Source organism: Etheostoma cragini, chromosome 18 (assembly GCF_013103735.1).
Source record: "Etheostoma cragini isolate CJK2018 chromosome 18, CSU_Ecrag_1.0, whole genome shotgun sequence".
NCBI lineage: Eukaryota > Metazoa > Chordata > Actinopteri > Perciformes > Percidae > Etheostoma > Etheostoma cragini.
In genome coordinates this window covers 3,379,880-3,397,893 of record NC_048424.1, presented here as the reverse complement: position 1 = coordinate 3,397,893, position 18,014 = coordinate 3,379,880, and the positions used below count along the sequence as shown (strand labels likewise).

General features: G+C 42.1%; 1 protein-coding gene across 6 annotated transcripts in view; it reads right to left on the bottom strand.

Moving 5' to 3' along the window:
* Positions 1-18,014, bottom strand: part of myo6a (myosin VIa) — a 122,507-nt gene that overhangs the window by 22,986 nt on the left and 81,507 nt on the right. For all 6 annotated transcript variants that reach the window (XM_034899852.1, XM_034899853.1, XM_034899854.1 and 3 more), the window contains exons 21-27: positions 15,593-15,723; positions 15,407-15,484; positions 13,009-13,138; positions 8,693-8,783; positions 6,374-6,524; positions 4,165-4,373; positions 1,001-1,079 (exon numbers count right to left, since the gene is read on the bottom strand). In XM_034899852.1, coding sequence (XP_034755743.1) covers positions 1,001-1,079; positions 4,165-4,373; positions 6,374-6,524; positions 8,693-8,783; positions 13,009-13,138; positions 15,407-15,484; positions 15,593-15,723 — 869 coding nt within the window. The remainder of the gene's footprint in view (positions 1-1,000; positions 1,080-4,164; positions 4,374-6,373; positions 6,525-8,692; positions 8,784-13,008; positions 13,139-15,406; positions 15,485-15,592; positions 15,724-18,014) is intronic.

Below are 18,014 nucleotides of genomic sequence, written 5' to 3'. Positions count from 1 at the left end.
CAAAATATGGGCTGGACGAAGACAAGCTGGATGATAACAATAAAACCCAATGAGTAGTAAAACCTGCTCTCTCTCTGCTGTGTCGCACACACACACTCACTCAGGCACACACAAACGCACACACCACAGGTTTGTCAATGCTGCTGCCAGTTCTGCCGTTGTTTACCTTTTTCTTCTTCTTCTTGTTTGTAGAAATAGCAAAGTCTGTAGTCTCTGGTCATTAGCGCCACCTCTGTTCAGGAGAAGACTTTCAACTAGTGTTGCAAGGACCAGCGTGGGTATGAATAGTTACAGCGATCCCATGACGTCACAAATGCGCGCGCTAGCTTGGCTGCGTCTACTGTAAAACGCGCAGCCTGAGTAGACTAGTACATCTAAATAACAGGCTGCATTTGAGCATTGCAATTCAAATTCTGTAAAAGAATTACAAATTAAATTTGAATGGTATTATAAAGGAAGACAGCTCTAGCGTGAGTCTAGACTAAAAAAGCTATTTACTTAGTACTAATTTTACAACACTGTAGTAAATATTTTTGGTGCATCAAAAAGTGTGAAGGTTTAGATCCCAGCACACAATCTAATCCAGCACAAATTGTGCATAAAAACCTCATAAGTAAATGCAAAAGGAGGAAAAAACAGCAAAAAGATCCCCTTTCCACATGTCACACTATATAAAAGAGTATTTTGCCTCTAGAGACAATGTTTTCCCAACACAACAAGCTGCAGTACAACACCAATCAAACAACGCGTTAAGGGCTCTTACTTCCTGTAATAAACTACATCTACACAAGAGTATTTCAAATTTGGAAGAGAGTCTTCTCTAGTGCTCAGTGTGTGTGTTTGTGTGTTTTTGTGTATGTGTGTGTGTTACTTTGCACCTTTGTAGTGAAGCGAGTGTTATATATTCCTTTGGAGCAAACCATCTGCAAACAGCTGCGGGGTTAAACAACAAAAGGCCAACAGTGTGCAGGACGCCCGCGGCAACAGACCCAACACCCACCTGCATCATTCTCTCCTCCTCCTCCCTCTTCTTCCTCTGCTCCTCTTCATGCTTCCTCTTCAGCTCCATTTCTGCTTTCCTGATGGAGGGAAGAGAAAGAGAGAGATTGGCAATGTAATCCACAAGGAAGGCCTTCGATTTAAGCTTACCAATCAAGAGAGAGGCTTTCGGAAAAAATATTGGAACCGCTTCTTGACAAATGGTCGAAAACAGTCGGGAATTCATTTGCACACCTCATGTGCCTGAATGGTCATGTCAAGTAGCTCACCTAGGCTACTTTTTACTGAATCAATATTGTTGCCATGTTAGATCATGTTTTTTGTGGGGGGGGGGGGGGGGTTTCTCTTCATTTTTTACCGTAACTGATTTTGCCGATTCTGACGACATTATGGATCAGATCCCTACAGAGATAGACCTTTTAGTTGAAGAGTAAGAACCTTCTTCTTTAACATGAAGCATCTATGACCAAACCCACCAGTGTCCATGTAAATAATCCCTACTTTTAGCATGTATAGAGCAGCATGTTTCCACATGTAAATGGTTGAATTAAGAGTTTATTTCAACCAGACCAGATTGGTGATTGTTGGAACAGTGGAAAGACGAACCAAGACGGCTTTTAGTAGTTTTATTTTGTTTCTGTCAACATTGAATGAAGTGGGTTTTATGATGATAAAATTACTGTTTATTTATATGGAGTGTGGGGGGTTTGGTGATAGTGATTTTGGGGCCATTTCATGTTACACAAAAAGGATCTCTCTCTGTAGGGATCCTTTTTATAATGTTGTCAGACACACAAAATGAAGAATTAAACATTGCAGCATGTCTTGCTTAATACTTAATACTGAAGATTTCTGTTCCCATCAGTCACTTGGACACAAAAACATGGGAAAATAAGAGTCTTGGTTAAAAAACAACAAAGTTACCCTCTATCACAGAAACTGTTTTTTCAACATCCCTGTCTTAACTTGACTGTTAGCCAACAATTGCTTTTTTAATAGCTCAGTATTTTTGCACTAAACAGGTTTGTTTAAAGTCTTTAGGCCGTCCACACATTATTGTAGGCCCAGTTTAATACGCAACTTAATTGTATACAACATATAGTATGTAGTAGGGGGGCCTTGATCAGTTTTTCTTTCAGTTAAATGGTCCTTGGCTTAAAAAAAAATGTTGACGACGCCTGCTTTAACACATCCTTGTAAACAATGTTTGGATCTGTGATGAACAAAACAAGACACTACAGGGTAAGCGACTTTATCTGAGGTGGGTGACCTTTCCAGTGAATCTATGGAGCTCGTACCTTGCCAAAAGGAAGAAGACTGAAGAGAAAGTGGGCCATAACATTTAGGCTGTCATTACTAATGTCTTACATTAGCAGGTAGTGGTTTGTGACGAGCACAATGGTCCCCATCAGTCCTCGTAAACGACTTTACAGATACAGGGGGGAGCACCGAGGGTCAAATCGGACTGAAATGCCTGACACAATCTGGGCAGGAAAGCAACATTTCGGATGAATTTAAAACCTCAACGGCCACGTACATGGAGTCATTTAGCAAACAGAGAAACACGTCATTTCCTGTGTCTGCAAACAGATATTTACTGGTAAGAAAAAGTGCTGGATCCTTACATCCCAATATACAGATATGTCTGTATATTTTCTGCAGTGCATGGTCGTGCCCTAAATTTGTGGCTAAATCTGAATGCAATTAGATAAAATCACAAAATGATGGACATTTGTATGATCTGAGATGTGAATGAATGAATTAACTATGAAGATTTTGGGCTTTCTGGTTCAACATCAGACTAAAACCTAACTAAAATAAATGCAACGCCGTTCCATAAATACATCACTCAAACGTGACCTGATTTTTGTTCCATGAGACTTGTCCACAGAAACAGTTTGAGTAAACTTTCTCACAACGTTCTTTTCTGCTGCCGTGCTCGCTGTAAATCACCCCGGACACCAGCGTCAGCTAAACACAGCTGAAGTACAAAGCCGCCCGACAACACTTCATACCTCGGATATTTAAAAATACATCGTCATTATGTAAATCCCTTAAAAAAAAGAGTGGACAGTGAGTGTATCCGCAGCCATTTCCACTGAGAAGAGGTCGAAACACGCCAGCTTTTAACAAGTGCCTCTTACTGCGTGTGTCACAATAAAAATACGGAGGAGCAAATGTGGAAAGGTACAGTAAAAAGGAGGGAGGTTGAAATGCATGAGTTTAAATTATTGGCAGGTAGTGTATTATTTTGTATTAAAGTTGGACAGTAGCTTAAAAGTGGTACATGACTAAATTATTTCACAAGGTTCATACACATGACTTTTTGGCAAATGTCCATGACTATGTATTCCTGAAAATCTCAGTTGACTTTATACAATAAGAATAAAAATCGGTGTTAACGTTTACCCTCAAAGTGTTAACAATAAGTGGAATTCGTAATATCGCAACCCCAAGGTCAAGACGACTTCATTTCTTATTAATTTGTTTTTTTTTATACTCCAAAATTCCATTTTCCAGGGTTTTCAAAACATATGAACCCTGATTTCATTAAAGCTATAGTGCGTAGTTTCTGTCCTCATGAGGAATTCTAAGTAATGACAACAACACTGTCGGCGCGTCCACATGATAAAGCCTCCTGTGATTGTGTACCCCACCCAAAACTCCTACACGCAGTTGCTAGTTGCCAAGGAGGACATGGAGGATGCTAATGTTTCTTAATTTTGAAGATGTTCTACTGAACACAAACTCTTAACGTCACCAATCACAATTTGTCACCATTTGATCAACAATTTACAATCTTATTAAACATGGATTTTTTGCATTGTGACTCAAATGATCGGTTGATTGTCAACGTTTTAGATTCATCTTCTGCCGATCAACTAGTCCAGACGAGGCCTTCTGTCTCAGAGTTGTCTGGCTGTATGTTGGAAACAATTAAAAACACTAAACAACTATCTATTTTGTTATTAAAGATGTAAAGGTATGCCCATTTCAAATAGGGTAGTATCTGACCCCTGAACCGCATTTTATCCTGAACCCTGTTTTACCCTAAACCCCATCCCACATTGACCTCCATCCCACCCTGAACACCATCCCACCTTGACCCTAGTCCCACCCTGAACCCCGTCACACCCTGACCCCCGTCCCACTCCTCCCACTTACAGCCGCCTTTCGTCCTCCTCCTGCAGACGGCGCTGCTCTTCCTCCTCCCTCCTCTTCTTCTCCCTCTCCATCTCCTCCTGGATGCGCCGCAGCCTCTCTCTCTCCTCCTCTTCCTTCTTCTTGTTCTGCATGGCGGTCAGCAGCTGCTCCGACCGAGTCACCAACGCCCGGTACTCGTGGTCAATATCGATGCGGGTCATCATGGTGCTCTGACGGACACAAAATCGGAGTTATAAGAGTTTATATCAGCAACGTTTCATTTTGAGGATTATTCCCGTGCCGCAGGAAGTTCTGCCGGAGCTCTAAAAAAGATGCAACCAGCTCGGCCGGCAGGTCTGTAGTGCGTCTGACCGAAGTTGAACTTGAGCAACTTCTCACAGGAATACGGGACTCTGCATGAACGCTGTATCCAGGTCTTATTATACACACGGGAAATCTTTTACAGGAAGTTTATTTCCTGTACATACCCCTTCAAAGTAAAGCTGTCAGCATCTATAATCACAGCCTAATTTAAAACATTGAAGATGTTCTTCGCTATGATTGGATGGGGTATCACCGCTATTGACAAAGACTGAAGCACAGGGCCATAACGTCTCTACCAGTGCTTTAATCCCAGTTGAGAGCATCAGAAATCTCACAGGTCGCTGTCGCTATGTTCAGGTGTCATCAGAAGCTGCCGGGGCGGCAGGTATAAAAACCTGAGGAGGGAAACGTGTTGCTGTCTCGCAGCAAATGAATATTCATGCGCATCTGCTGTCACGGCAGCCTTTATCCTCCAACAGCTAGTTGCTCTCAACAAAGCTGCATGACACTGCCTCACTGCTGAGTCCTCAATGAGTATTACTCAAGTAAAAAAAGCAGGAGGGGGGTAGATAAAGAAGAAAGCGTTGCGGAATTATGAAAATGAAGCTGCTGTAGTGCATTAAAGATTCATGACATTCATAGGGAAGATTATGTAAAGGCAGGGCAGCCTTAAAGTCAGAGAGAAGCACACAACTGAATCCAGTTCAAGGGCGAATACCTTTACGGCTGCAAGCAGCGATGAACGGGCCCGTGCCCCTCCCAGCACGACGGGGGTGCTAGCGGGATGCCTGGGCGATTAACTTCAATTTTTCACACATCCCACAGTGGAGCACGGGGACCAGCTGTGCTGAGTTTCCTCTAATTCCGATAAACTGTTGCCAAGATACGCAACACTTCCTGTTTCAACTGCCAACTACAGGAAGTCTGTCTGACATGTGTGCACAATTTTCTGACTTTTCCAGCATTTCAAGCCCCTTAAAATGTAATTGTGCTGCAGAAAAATAATCCCTACCAAAACAATAGGTTCCTAGCATACTGAGTGGCAGGACCCGTTGGGCCCTGGCAGTTTTGAGCTTGGGCCCTACTTATGATAACGAGGAGGCGACAGTATCAACTCATCCGTTTGGGTAAAGATCTCCGAATCATACCCTCATCAAGTCAAAAAATCTCTTCCATCTCTTCATCCATCCACATGAAAAGCTATTTATGCTGCATATAATTTGAAAAAAAAACATCTCAACCTGGATTTCATCGTTTAATATTTAAAAATATAACATTCCTGTTTTTATTTCGTTAAGAGGGGCCTTAAGGCTCCAGCGGTCTGTCGACCTGCACAGGCACGCAGTTTAATTTCATGCTGTCCATCATTCACCGAGAGTAGGTGGCACCTTTTGTCAAAACACTCAAAATCCTAATTTAGAAACGAAACTCTTCACATGTATGTGCCTGTCAGAGCAGCAACAAAGAGCTTCCATTGAGGGATATATGGACAAATTTAAGCTTTACACAATTCACAGCTGAATAGTAGCACACACACAGGCAGCCTGATGAGGTTTTATGGAAGAATTTAGGCTTTATATGACATTCATAATAGGGCTGCTTGATTGTGGGGGAAGAAAATTCACAATTGTGATTATTTTGGGTGAACGTTGAAAACAATTGTTTAACGTGATTTCTAATTGACTTTTGGAAAGACATTCATCAACAGTTAAAGACAAGACAAAATAACAGTTTATTTGCAACACTATTGTCTCCATTACTCTGTTTTCATGATCATTAGGAGCAAACACCGTAACTGCAACTCAAATACCGATGAACTGCACAGCCCTAATTCATAGCTGACGGGTAGCACACATGCGCAGGCAGCCTGATGAGGTTTTTAGGTCAATATGTCCGTCTCTCTCACCTTGATTTTGGCCACCAGGGAGTCAATGGCGTTCTCTAGATCCTGGGTCTGCTTGCTCATCTCCTGTTTGCCCTCCTTCAGCCCGGCCACCACCTCGGTGAAGCGGTCCATCCTCATCTTCAGGTTACGCACCTTCACTAAGCCGTCGATCCTGAAACACATACACACCAGCAACAAAGTTTGTCTTTGAGCTCTTACATTCACAATGTTTGATGTTCCATAAAGTTGGGGTAATGGGTATTTAATAAAGTAAGTTGAGTTTTAAGCTGTCTTCAAACCAAATGGAAAGCAAACTTTTATCTCGTTAGATAACAAAAACGCTGGCCTGGGCGCCCGGACAGCTCAGTTGGTAGAGCGGGCGCCCATATAGAGAGGTTTACTTCTTGACGCAGGGGGCCTGGGATGACTCCAACCCTGCGGCTCTTTGCTGCATGCCAGTCCCCCCTCTCTCTCCACTTCATGTCTTCAGCTGTCCTATCAAAATAAAGGCTGAAAACGCCCCAAAATGTATTTAAAAATACAAACAAACAAAAACTAGCGTATATCAACAACTTTTTATTTCCGGGATAGCCCCGGTGCCGCAGGAAATACTACCATTTTAAGCTGTAGTGGGTTTCTGAGGACTATGGTCACCTGCTCCTCAGATTTCTGCAGCGTAAATCCAGACAGGTATCTAGACTATCTGTCCAATCTGAGTTTTCTGTTGCACGACTAAAACTACTTTTGAACATAGACATGTTCCTTCCTGAGGCTGTTTTGCAGCGGCACTGTGGCTTAGCACCGCACAAGACAATTGTGATTGGTTTAAAGAAATGCCAATAAACCAGTGGTGCTGTGGAGGAAGGTCTGGCAAAGCAAGACTACAAAAACACAGAAAATCTAGCCTTTATTTTCTTGGCAACATTGATACTTTGAATAACGCAGACATCCGCCGTGGCTAACAAAAGGAAAAAAAAATCTATGTGCAAAACATGAAGCCCATGAACGTAAGTTGCATAATGCCTTGCCTGGACTCAAGGACCTGGACTGTACGTGGGACTTGTTGGTCTGGACTTTGGATTTTATGACGTGACTTGCAAAAAGATAACTGTTGATTTGCTGCATGTTTTTTTCAGCTCATTTTGTCACTTGCGTTGTTTAACCAAATCTCCGCCCAAGTCATTAATACTCCTCACACTCAATCTAACCCAGCAGACACAAACTCACAGTCTGTTATTTACGGGCCAGCGAGTTGGCAGATCAGGCTAAATGCCCCTGCAGAGGGAAAAAACAACCACACACTCCATCTTTCCTCCTACCTGCCTCCCCCTTTCAGTCTATTCTGTTTATTTTCAAATATTGGAGGTAATAAGCAGTGCTGTGTGTGTGTGTGTGTGTGTGTGTGTGTGTGTGTGTCTGTGTGTGTGTGTGTGTGTGTGTGCGTGTGTGTGCGCGTGCGCGCGCGTGTCAGGCAGACTGTCACTGCTGAGCTGTGAAAGTGGCAGATAATAAGGAAAGAAGGAATCGGAAAAAGATGAGGATGAGGGAGGGGAGAGGAATCGAAGGAGGAGAGGCGGGAAGAGCACAAGACGGAGATTAACAGAAAGGAGAAGGAAGGACGAAAGGGGCAGACATAGGCAAAGGAAGAAAAGTGGAGGAAAGGGGAGGATAGGAAATGGAATAGAAGGAGAGAGCTCCAAGCGGAGAATGTGAAGTTGAAAAAGTAGTTTGAAAAAAGGAAAGGAGTGAAGCTGGATGAGAGAAAAGGGGATGAGAAGAGGAAGGGAAAAAAGGAGAGGAAAACACATATGTAAAAATAACTAAATAGATAACAGGAAAAAGTAAAGGATGGAAAGTAAAATGAAAGGTAGACAAGTTGGACAGCAAGGTGGGAGGACGGAGAGGGATGAGAAGGAAGGAAGGAGAAAAAAAGAAAGAGAAAAAGAGAAAGAAAGATGGAGGAGAAAGACTGAGTAAAGATAAAAAAGACTGCAAGGACGCAGGGGCTGGAAACATAAAGCACAGCAGGGAGAAAAAAGGGAGATGAAAAGGAGAGGACAAAAAAAGAGGTAGAGAAAGACCAGAAAGAGGAGGAAAGAAATGAAGCAGAGAAGAAAAGCAAAGGGAGAATGAAGTGAAATATGGAGACAAGAGGGAAAATGGTGGGTAGAAAAGAGGTGGGAAATGTGGGGGGGACAGATGAGAGGGCTGAGGAAAGGATGGGAAGTCAAAGAGGAAGTGGACAAGTGATGTAGCAAGGAGGGAGGGGGGTCAGATGAGGAAGGGGAAAAGACAGAGAGGGATGAAGAAGAAAAAGAAGGAGGAGGAGGTGATACACACCGAGGCTTGTGCTTCTTTCTGCAGAGCCACATCCGAACAGTCTTCTGCATCTGGATGCAGGCCTTGGTCCGGTACAAGATCTTGTTCTTCACTGCAAGAGACAGACAAGGAACGGAAGAAAAGGAAAAGACGGTCATCCAAAGCATTTTATATAGAGCTTAGTGGTCCTCAAATACTGTATCTGAAGTCTCTTTTCTATAGACCTTAGTGGTACCCTAATACTTTATCTGAAGTCTCTTTTATATAGACCTTAGTGGTCCCCTAATACTGTATCTGAAGTCTCTTTTATATAGACCTTAGTGGTACCCTAATACTGTATCTGAAGTCTCTTTATATAGACCTTAGTGGTCCCCTAATACTATATCTGAAGTCTCTTTTATATAGACCTTAGTGGTCCCCTAATACTGTATCTGAAGTCTCTTTTATATAGACCTTAGTGGTCCCCTAATGCCAGTCCCACAATGAGCTTTCCTTAGTATGTGCCATTTCTGAGTCTAGCTTTTGAGGAGGAGAGATGGGGGGCAAGGTGGAGGCTGGGGGTGTGTCCTTGACCAACTGCCTTCTTTGCTTATTTGAAAGCCATGATGTCTCACTCTTGTGGGTGGGTCAAACTCTCTTGGCGGGCAAAGCAAAGAAAGGGGAAGTAACTGGGATCTGGATCTCCTTATGACCTCTTAAGGGGCAAGATTCTAGGTCGGCCCATGTGAGCTTTAATTTTCTCAAAGGCAGAGCGGGATACCCAGGGCCCGGTTTACACCTATAACCATTTTTAGCCTCTGGGGGACCGCAGGCAGGCTGGGGGAACGTATATTAATGTTAAAAAACCTCGAAGTGAAATTTTAATGCCATGGGACCTTTAAAAAAAGTAATCAAAAAAGTTCCCCGGCCATCATAAGAGTTTAGCAAATATAGCAAAACAAAGATCAAATTTGTAAAAGCAGGCTACCACACAGCTGACTCTCAGCAACCTGTTTCTCAGCCGGAATATGAAAACGCTCTGCTTCTGGGGGAGTGTCTAGGTCTCAAAGTTGGCAAATCCACCAAAATTCAAGACTTGCGCAACTGCAGTCTGAAAAGTTGATTGTCTTTTTTGTACAACCAGGTGGGCCAAAACCTATTGTTTACCTAAACTGATATGCAGGCCAGACCAAATAATGCAAAGGGCCTGGCTTGACTTTGACTGATGTGCTCTGAGTGCAGGGCTAAAAAGGACTAGCAAAGAAGTAGTTTGTGTCAATGCAACATGTACTACGTGTTGTGTGACCATGTCAGAAATATTGTGTGCCTTTTTCTGCTCAAGCGGTCCGAAGCTAAATGTTTAAAAATGGGGATAACACCAAGTTTCCAGACAGTCTCTCGTGAAAGGCAATCATACACTAATATAGTTTAAATTCTGTTACATCTGCAGAATTTAAACATAATTATCTGTGATTAGATTTCAGCCCGTCCGTGGCAACAAAGATGTGTTTTTTTTTCTGTTGTGCCAATGACGCCGGTTTGAATTGAACTGAAGTGAGAAAATTAGAGAGCTGGAGAGATGGAGGGTGAAAAATCAGTAGAGACGGAGATCGATAACATTGCTACTTTCCGCCAAATTCATTTCATCTGGTTATGGCCGCAGAACACTTAACGTCCGCGGCATAAATAACGGACCACATTAATGGCTTCGTATTTACTAAACACTAAAAAAGTTTTCTAACTGCTGCTGTAACATTAGTTGCCTTGTGGATTGGACACATTTATTCATTTAAAATATGATGATATGCTTCAGCAACACTTGCCTCTGTTCCAGCAAATGAAGCTCAACTTCGATTTGATCGATAAAGAGAACAAAGAGTGGGACGCAGATAGAGTCTTAGAGTGATGAGAAAGAAACGAGAGACATATACAGCAGTGGAATTCATTCTTTACTGCAGTAAAGGTACTAATGTCTCACTGTAAAAACACTCCACATCAAGTAAAGTCCTGCATTTAAACCTGACCTAAAGAGAAAATATAGAGCAAGACACAATCAGAGACACAAGCGTTATGATCACCGTCTACAGTGACTGACACAAACTCTCCTCAGACAGCGCGGCGATGCCACTCCTCCAGCACCACTGCACACCGCCCATTGTTGGTGTTTCACTGCTGCACTTGGCTCCATAAACAGGGCCCCTGGGTGTTTCCGTGTGCCATCTGTGCATATCGATCCATCTCTTGTTTGCATGATCCGATTTCCAACATTAACCCATTTGTGTAACGTCCTGTTGTGTTCTTAACACGCCCATATTCTGCTCATTTTCAGGTTTTCATTCTATTTGGAGGTTGTGTCAGAATAGGTTTACATGGTTTTTATTTTCATAAAACACCATATTTTTTTTGTACTGCAGATTGCTGCAGATCCTGTTTTCCCCCTGTGTGTTTAGGTATCTGTTTTAGCTACAGAATGAGACATCACACTTCTTAACTATCTTTGTTGGGAGCCGCACATGCTCAATAGCTCGGTAAGATCACATCAGCTAAATAACGCTTTCTCCAACTTTGGTAAGTCCAAGGCAGTATTAGCTGGAATACTTCTCCTGAACAAGGGTCACTTGTGGAATACCTACAGAACAGGGACAGGAAATAGTTCAACTAGTGTGTGTTGTAGCAGTGGTTTGCCATTGAGAACAAGCTAGAATGCTAGCGCTAGCATGTGCTACAGTTAGCCACTTTTCAAGTTTTTATGCGTGTGGAAGCACCAGAGACACAAAATAACATCCCAAATCCCAGGAAAAGAGATTTTTCATAATATGGGGACTTTAAACCCTCCCCCAACAAAGCATAAGAACACCCGGAAGAAGGCTGTCTGTGCCGCTGTGCAGGGGATGCTTCTCTTTTACATTTTCTATTATGAAGTAGCCAGTAAAATAAAGGCTCTAAAATTAATTTTGAAGAAGAGTACCTTGCGTTCCCCTTTTTTAATTGAATTCCCGTTCCCAAAGAGCACCTTCAAACATCTGACTAAACTTCCTGAGCACCCTGGACTTTTTTGTCTTTCCAAGTACACTTTGTATTTGGCAGTTACTGTTTTCCGCCAGATTGTTTATAGACAACGTTTCCGAGCGCACTTGAAGGCAGCGTCATTTTACAAGAGAGAGGAAAAAAAGGAAGACGAGCGAGACATACTGAGTGCAATGTTGTTACAAGAAACTTTTAGCTGTTCCACAAACACCCGGGCAGCTCAGTGCTTTTGTTTGGTGTTTTAAAACGTACTTGTCGCAGCGAAAGAGGCAGTGGTGTTTCCTGTTTCCTGTGGTGTTTCCGCCTCAAACTATAGCTCAAAACACACCGACAAGTCTTATTTCTGGGTTACATGACTGGCCACCGCAGCGTGAGGTGGGGTTGGGCTCATCCAAAAGTTGAGATGGTCTCAACTTTTAGCCGTAGACCTGCTGCATTTTGTCTAGTCTGCAGGCAAACCTAGTGCTGGGCGGTATACCATTTTATACCGTAATAATTTATTCAAAAAATGTACCGTAATATGTGTATATATATATATATATATATATATATATATATATATATATATATATATATATATATATATATATATATGTATAATATATTTATGTGTGTGTGTGTATATATATTATTATATATATATATACACACACACACACACACACACACACACACTTAAATATGTTATACATTGTTTTTTTTCTCAATCATTTTTTGAACTATTTTGTCTTATTGTGTAGCGATATAACTTAATAACCATTATGGATACACATCCTCAATCACTTTTGTCAGTTGACTTTGTTCCTGTGACTCCAAGGGCGTAGCGGACCCGTGTATATGATGGAATAGTGATATTGGAATGTGCCAGAGGCCACCAAATTTGGGCTATTACGACCCCGGACCACTGTACACTAATGCATTTCTGACAAAAACCACCGGTACGGGCATGCATTTTTCTCCCCATTACAAGGTGAGGTAGCCTTATATTTTCCCGTCAAAATGAGTCGGCTGTGATGGGTTGCTGCCCTGCTATCGCTAGATAGGTGGACAAATTCATTCACCCAGCTGCTGTATTAATCACTGCGGGTTGACAACAATAGCTGAGGCGTTGTTATCTGAACTAGCGAGGTATAGAAACTGCTGTAATTCACATTAAACTGAACATTTCCCCCCAAAAAAGAGTATGCTACCCGGAATCTGTGATTTCGAGAGACAAACAGTAGAGAATCTTTCAATAAAAAACCCTCCTCTTGCACAACCTGTTCCCCTCACTTCAGCAATCACAGCTACACCCCTGGACGACACCCCTTGATGGTATGTTGTCTGCTTACGTTTGATGACGGACAGAGCGCACCACTGGACCTTCTTCCAGCGGCTGTGGATGAGCCACTTGTTGACCTTCTTCACCAGCTCTGCCAGGTGGTCCGGGTCCGATTTCATGATCTGGTCAAACTCTTTGAACTAAACCAGAGATAAGAGACACACGGTCAGACACAAAAGTTGTTTTTCTTCTACGAGCTGAGAAACACTGACTGGTGATCAATAACAACTGATGAAGTCTTTGAAAGCCATTTCATAAAGCGTGGCCAGAAGCATGAGTGTAAATATTTATTGGAGCTATTCAGTTTTTTCTCTTCATGCATCATTTATAGTAAAGTCACAGTTCATACCAGTGCTGCTGAATGCCTTCTAACACTTACTACTCTTGATTCACAAGTCTGCAGACAGCAACTCTGAGACAGCGCAGTTGATGTTTGTTATGTTGTGATCGAGAGTCGGCTGCTGCTGCTGTTTTAATAATGGAAGAAGCGGCTGAATTCATCATATTATTTTTTTTCTCAACTGCCGACAATGTGGTGTTAACAGTACCCCAGGAAGTGCCCCAGGATCTGAAGCAACTTAAATATAGTAACTCCCGGCCCGAAATGTGATGCCCTGGGGCCCCAAAAAGACTTTCCCCCAAAGACTAACAAGAAACACCAAAAGAGACGTCTGTTAATCGGTAGAGAAATGATTTTTTTAGCCTACCAACCCCTGCAAAATGACTTGATTGACCGATTTGGTCCAATAACATTTGGAAAGTCTAGAGCAGGATACATTACTTATTCCCCATTCAAGTTAGTTGAGCGCTAAACCGGAGGTAGCCAGCTCGCCATGGCGAAGTTCTCTACCAAGTTTGATTTGTGACAACATAGAGTGCACCATGGACGATTTAGTAGAGATAACGTGAAGATGATTTTTTCCCTATTGACCAATGGATCGCTTAAAGAGTAGGTGTGATTTCGGTTGACAAAAGATTTGTTTATTTGAATACAACTCTACTTATTATTTTCTTAATGTCTGTGTTTCCCATGCATGTTTAACAAAACCTGGATAAGGCGTTCAAAGTGGACCCTTATTCATTTCTATGAGAGTTGCTCAGTGGCACAAAAAAAGTTCCACTTTCACGCATAAAATGACCCGGATGATTGGCACAGCTTCTATAGATAAAGCGCACCAGAGACCTCCGCCAGCTGACCTCCGCCTACTTCCGGTGTAGCGCTCCGCTAACTTGAATGTAGATTAAATTGGGGTGGCAGTAACTTAGTCCTTAGGGAGTTGGGTTGGGAACCGGAGGGTTGTCTGTTCAAATCCCCGTACGGACCAAACTATGGAGTGTGGATTGGTAGCTGGAGAGATGCCACTTCCCCTCCTGGGCACTGCCAGGTACTCTTGAGTGTCCTAACTGTGGTGACTTCTAACAAAAATAGAGTGTAAATTTCAATTTCCCCACTGGGGATCCATAAACAGTATAAATTGTAATTAAATTACTTAATCATGGGGCTTTCAAAATAGTATCGGACCGAATGAATGAAATTCTGACAGTGAAACGAGTCAATTCATAGGGGTTGTGATGCTGCAAAAAATGTATCCACTGATTTACAGACATCTACGGGAAAAAGTATTTTTGGGCAAGTTGGCATCACGTGGCGGGACGGGAGTTGTTATTCAACTGTTTGGCCGCTATGTTCAATTTGCTTCAAATCCTGGAGCACTACCTGGGGTCCTAGTATCTCCTTATTGTTAGCAGCTGCCCCTCAAGTATCAGGTTTCAGAAGCTTCACACGATCATGTTAACAGATTGAAAAGAAAGCCTTCGTTCATTCATTATAACATAAAATATATTATGAAAAAGGATCACTATGACTGTGGTTTCTCCTCAGAATCCAGAAGAGCTAAAGCCAACCGTCTTTGGCTCCTTGCAGGCTAAAACAATTATTTACAAGAACCATGTGATGTTATGTTTATCCTGGCGGTGCATTGTTGCCCCTGGTGCCTTCCACGAGGAAGTGAAGAGTAATGAAAGCAGCCAAGTACAGCCAACAGAGGGAGTGTGTATTAATTCATTCCTCTGAGCTAAATCTGCAGTGTCAAAGTTACAGTTGTCCTGCACAGTGTGTACCAAGGTCCTCTGCAAAAAACTTAAATGCACTTCCAAATAGCCCCCTTTGTAAAACACCAACAGTTGTCTAACCCAAAATGTGATGAATTATTCATCTAGTGGAAAAACAAAAACCCGTTGGCTCTGGTTCTTTAAAAAAAAAAAAAAAGAACTCATCTCACCTCAACTCAACTGCCAGGATGACTAATGTGCTTTCCCTTTGAATCTATTGTCTTTCTTTGGGGGAGAACAATAACAATATTAGCTAGTGCGACTGGGAATAGTGCTGATTTTCAATATGGTCTCACCTTCCCAGGCCGGAAAAACACTCTGGTCAGTCCGAACTTGTAGTCGTTCTCATTCAGCCCCAGAGCTTTAAATAAAGCCTGTAACACAAAAAAAAAAAAAAAATCAGTAAACATGAAACTGTGGCTGCGTTGAAACGAAAAATAAAGCACCGATCGGGGACCGGTGTTGGGACTCGGAGGACTGACCTTGCAGAAGAGACGCGGGTCGAGGCGGGTGAGTTTGGGCGGCATGTACTGCTGGTACATGTTGTAGAGTTCGTGGAAGGGAGCCCTGGACGGGAAGCCGCCCTGCATCAGATCCAGCACTGACACCATACCTACAGAGGCAACAAAGGTGTCAGAGGGAGAATTTCATGGACAGGAAGTTCTAGTTCCTTCAGTTGCCAGGTCAGTTTAGTAGGGTTTCACAAGCAAGTTTTGCCAAGTCAAATTTAACACTTTAAGAGGTTTTTAAGAGCATTTTGAATTAAATTTAAGGCATTATTATGACAAACTAAAAAAGTCAGATGTCAAAATACAAAAACATTGTCTGAAACAATTCCCAGATTTCCTCATTGACATTATAGGACTGGTGTCTAGATTGGCTACAAAATAAGTTGCATGTTGGTCTTATTCAGTAGGTAGTCCTACTACAGCTAATTATATTTGGACTAGCAACAGAAAGAACTACAACACCACGGATATACAAAAAGAAAACAATCTTAAGCGCTGCTGGAGCATTTAGCGTTACATTGATGTAGGGAAATGAAGACCTATTATTTTAAACATCAAATAAATGTTACCCAGGGTAGTTCTGATCACGCCGATGTTTGTTCAAGTGTTATTTTTTCCGATAAGTTTTTATTAGTTATTTGATGCTATAACAATGGGCTGAAACGTCATGATTGACAGATGGGATTGACTCCTGATTGGTCTGGCAATCGCTCCAATAGTTGTTTAGATACTTGACACAAAACCTCAATTGGCAACCCAATGGTGCTTTTGGAAGAAGAAAGATTTTGCAGTTTGGTGGTGGTGGTGGTGGTGGGGAGCACCCGGTCATTCCGTATAACTCGCTGGGCTTTTATTTAAAAAAAATTCTTGTTGTTATGGAAACGACAGATCTGGCTACTCCGCTTGTCATTGGTCGGCTGGCAAAAAAGCGCTTGACGTAGTGCATTTCTTCCCCAAGAAAAAATTGAACTCTTTTCAACTTCAAGAGCAAACTGCAAAACAGAAGTTGGCGGTGGGTTTAAAAAAAGCTCTCTCGACTATTGAAAACGCTGTTTACTCCACAGGATTATAATGTAAAACAGATGCTGGCAGCTTTAAAAAAAAAAAAGACGCCAATCGTGAACACAGCTTTAATCTCCCTTCCTGTTTAAACCGGAAGTCCCTGCTTTTGTGTTATTATTGCTCATGCAGTGATTTAAAAATACAGATTGACACAGGAGGATTCCAGTTGAAAGCATTTCCAAAGTTAATTAAAGTTATTCATACAACAAGCTCCAAGGTAATTGTTTTTAACAGAATGCATCTCCATATGAAAGAAACATTTCAGTGCTTAGACTGAAAAATCCTGTACAAAAAGACAAATTTCCCTTTTGGATAGTAGCACAATTATTTCATTTCCTTAACAATGTTTTTTTTTTTGTGGTATTGGGACTTTTTGGTTTCTGAACATCCCATTCTGAAGCAAACAGTGTCATGTCAGTACCCAGAGGCCTCAACCATCTCTTCCAAACTATCAACGTTTGCGATTCCCAGTCCAATAAAAGTGATAAAGAGCTCGGCGAGGCGTGGTATCTGAACAGGGCATCGTTGAGTTTGTGTTGTTGAAAGCAGAATAGGACTCTTGGAGGATATTAAACTTAAACTCATCATTTCTTAGTCTTCTTCTAAATCTGAAAGGGAGGGACGGGGGGAGGGGGGCACCGACTTTTTGGTTAGGGAACAAAAAGCTCAAGAAAACTGTTTCAAAGTCACAAAGCAGCCTCAAAAGAAGAGGAATGTAGATCGACAACACAGAACACAGGAAATAACAGCAACCAAGGACTTTGTGTTTGGAAAAAGGACCAACGTGTTGAAGGATTCATCCTTTGTAGATTTGTCTTAAGATTATTTAATTAATTCTCTAACTTAATACAAAGTGTGGATATAAGTTCGTCACAGAGTTTCTTAAAAGTCAAACACGGTAACTTTAGATTTAGACTTTAGACTTTACATTTTAGAAACGGGACATTGTTTGTTGCAAATGTGCTGGATGGTTAGTTGCTGCTGATGTGCTGTGTCTTCGTTTGTCCTTGGTTCTTTCAATCTCTGTTCATCAAAGAGGTTTGTTGTCTGCGCCTGTGAAGACGCTGTGATGAGTGAGTGGGCGCCCACATAGCTCAGTAGGTAGAGCCGGCGCCTATATACTGAGGAAGTTTACTCCTCGACGCAGCAAGCCCGGGTTCAACTCTGAACTGTGGCCTTTTGCTGCATGTCATTCTCTCCTAAAAAATAATCTTTAAAAAACACTGCCATATGACACTGCCATATGACATATATAATATACACTCACCGGCCACTTTATTAGGTACCCCATGCTAGTAACGGGTTGGACCCCCTTTTGCCTTCATAACTGCCT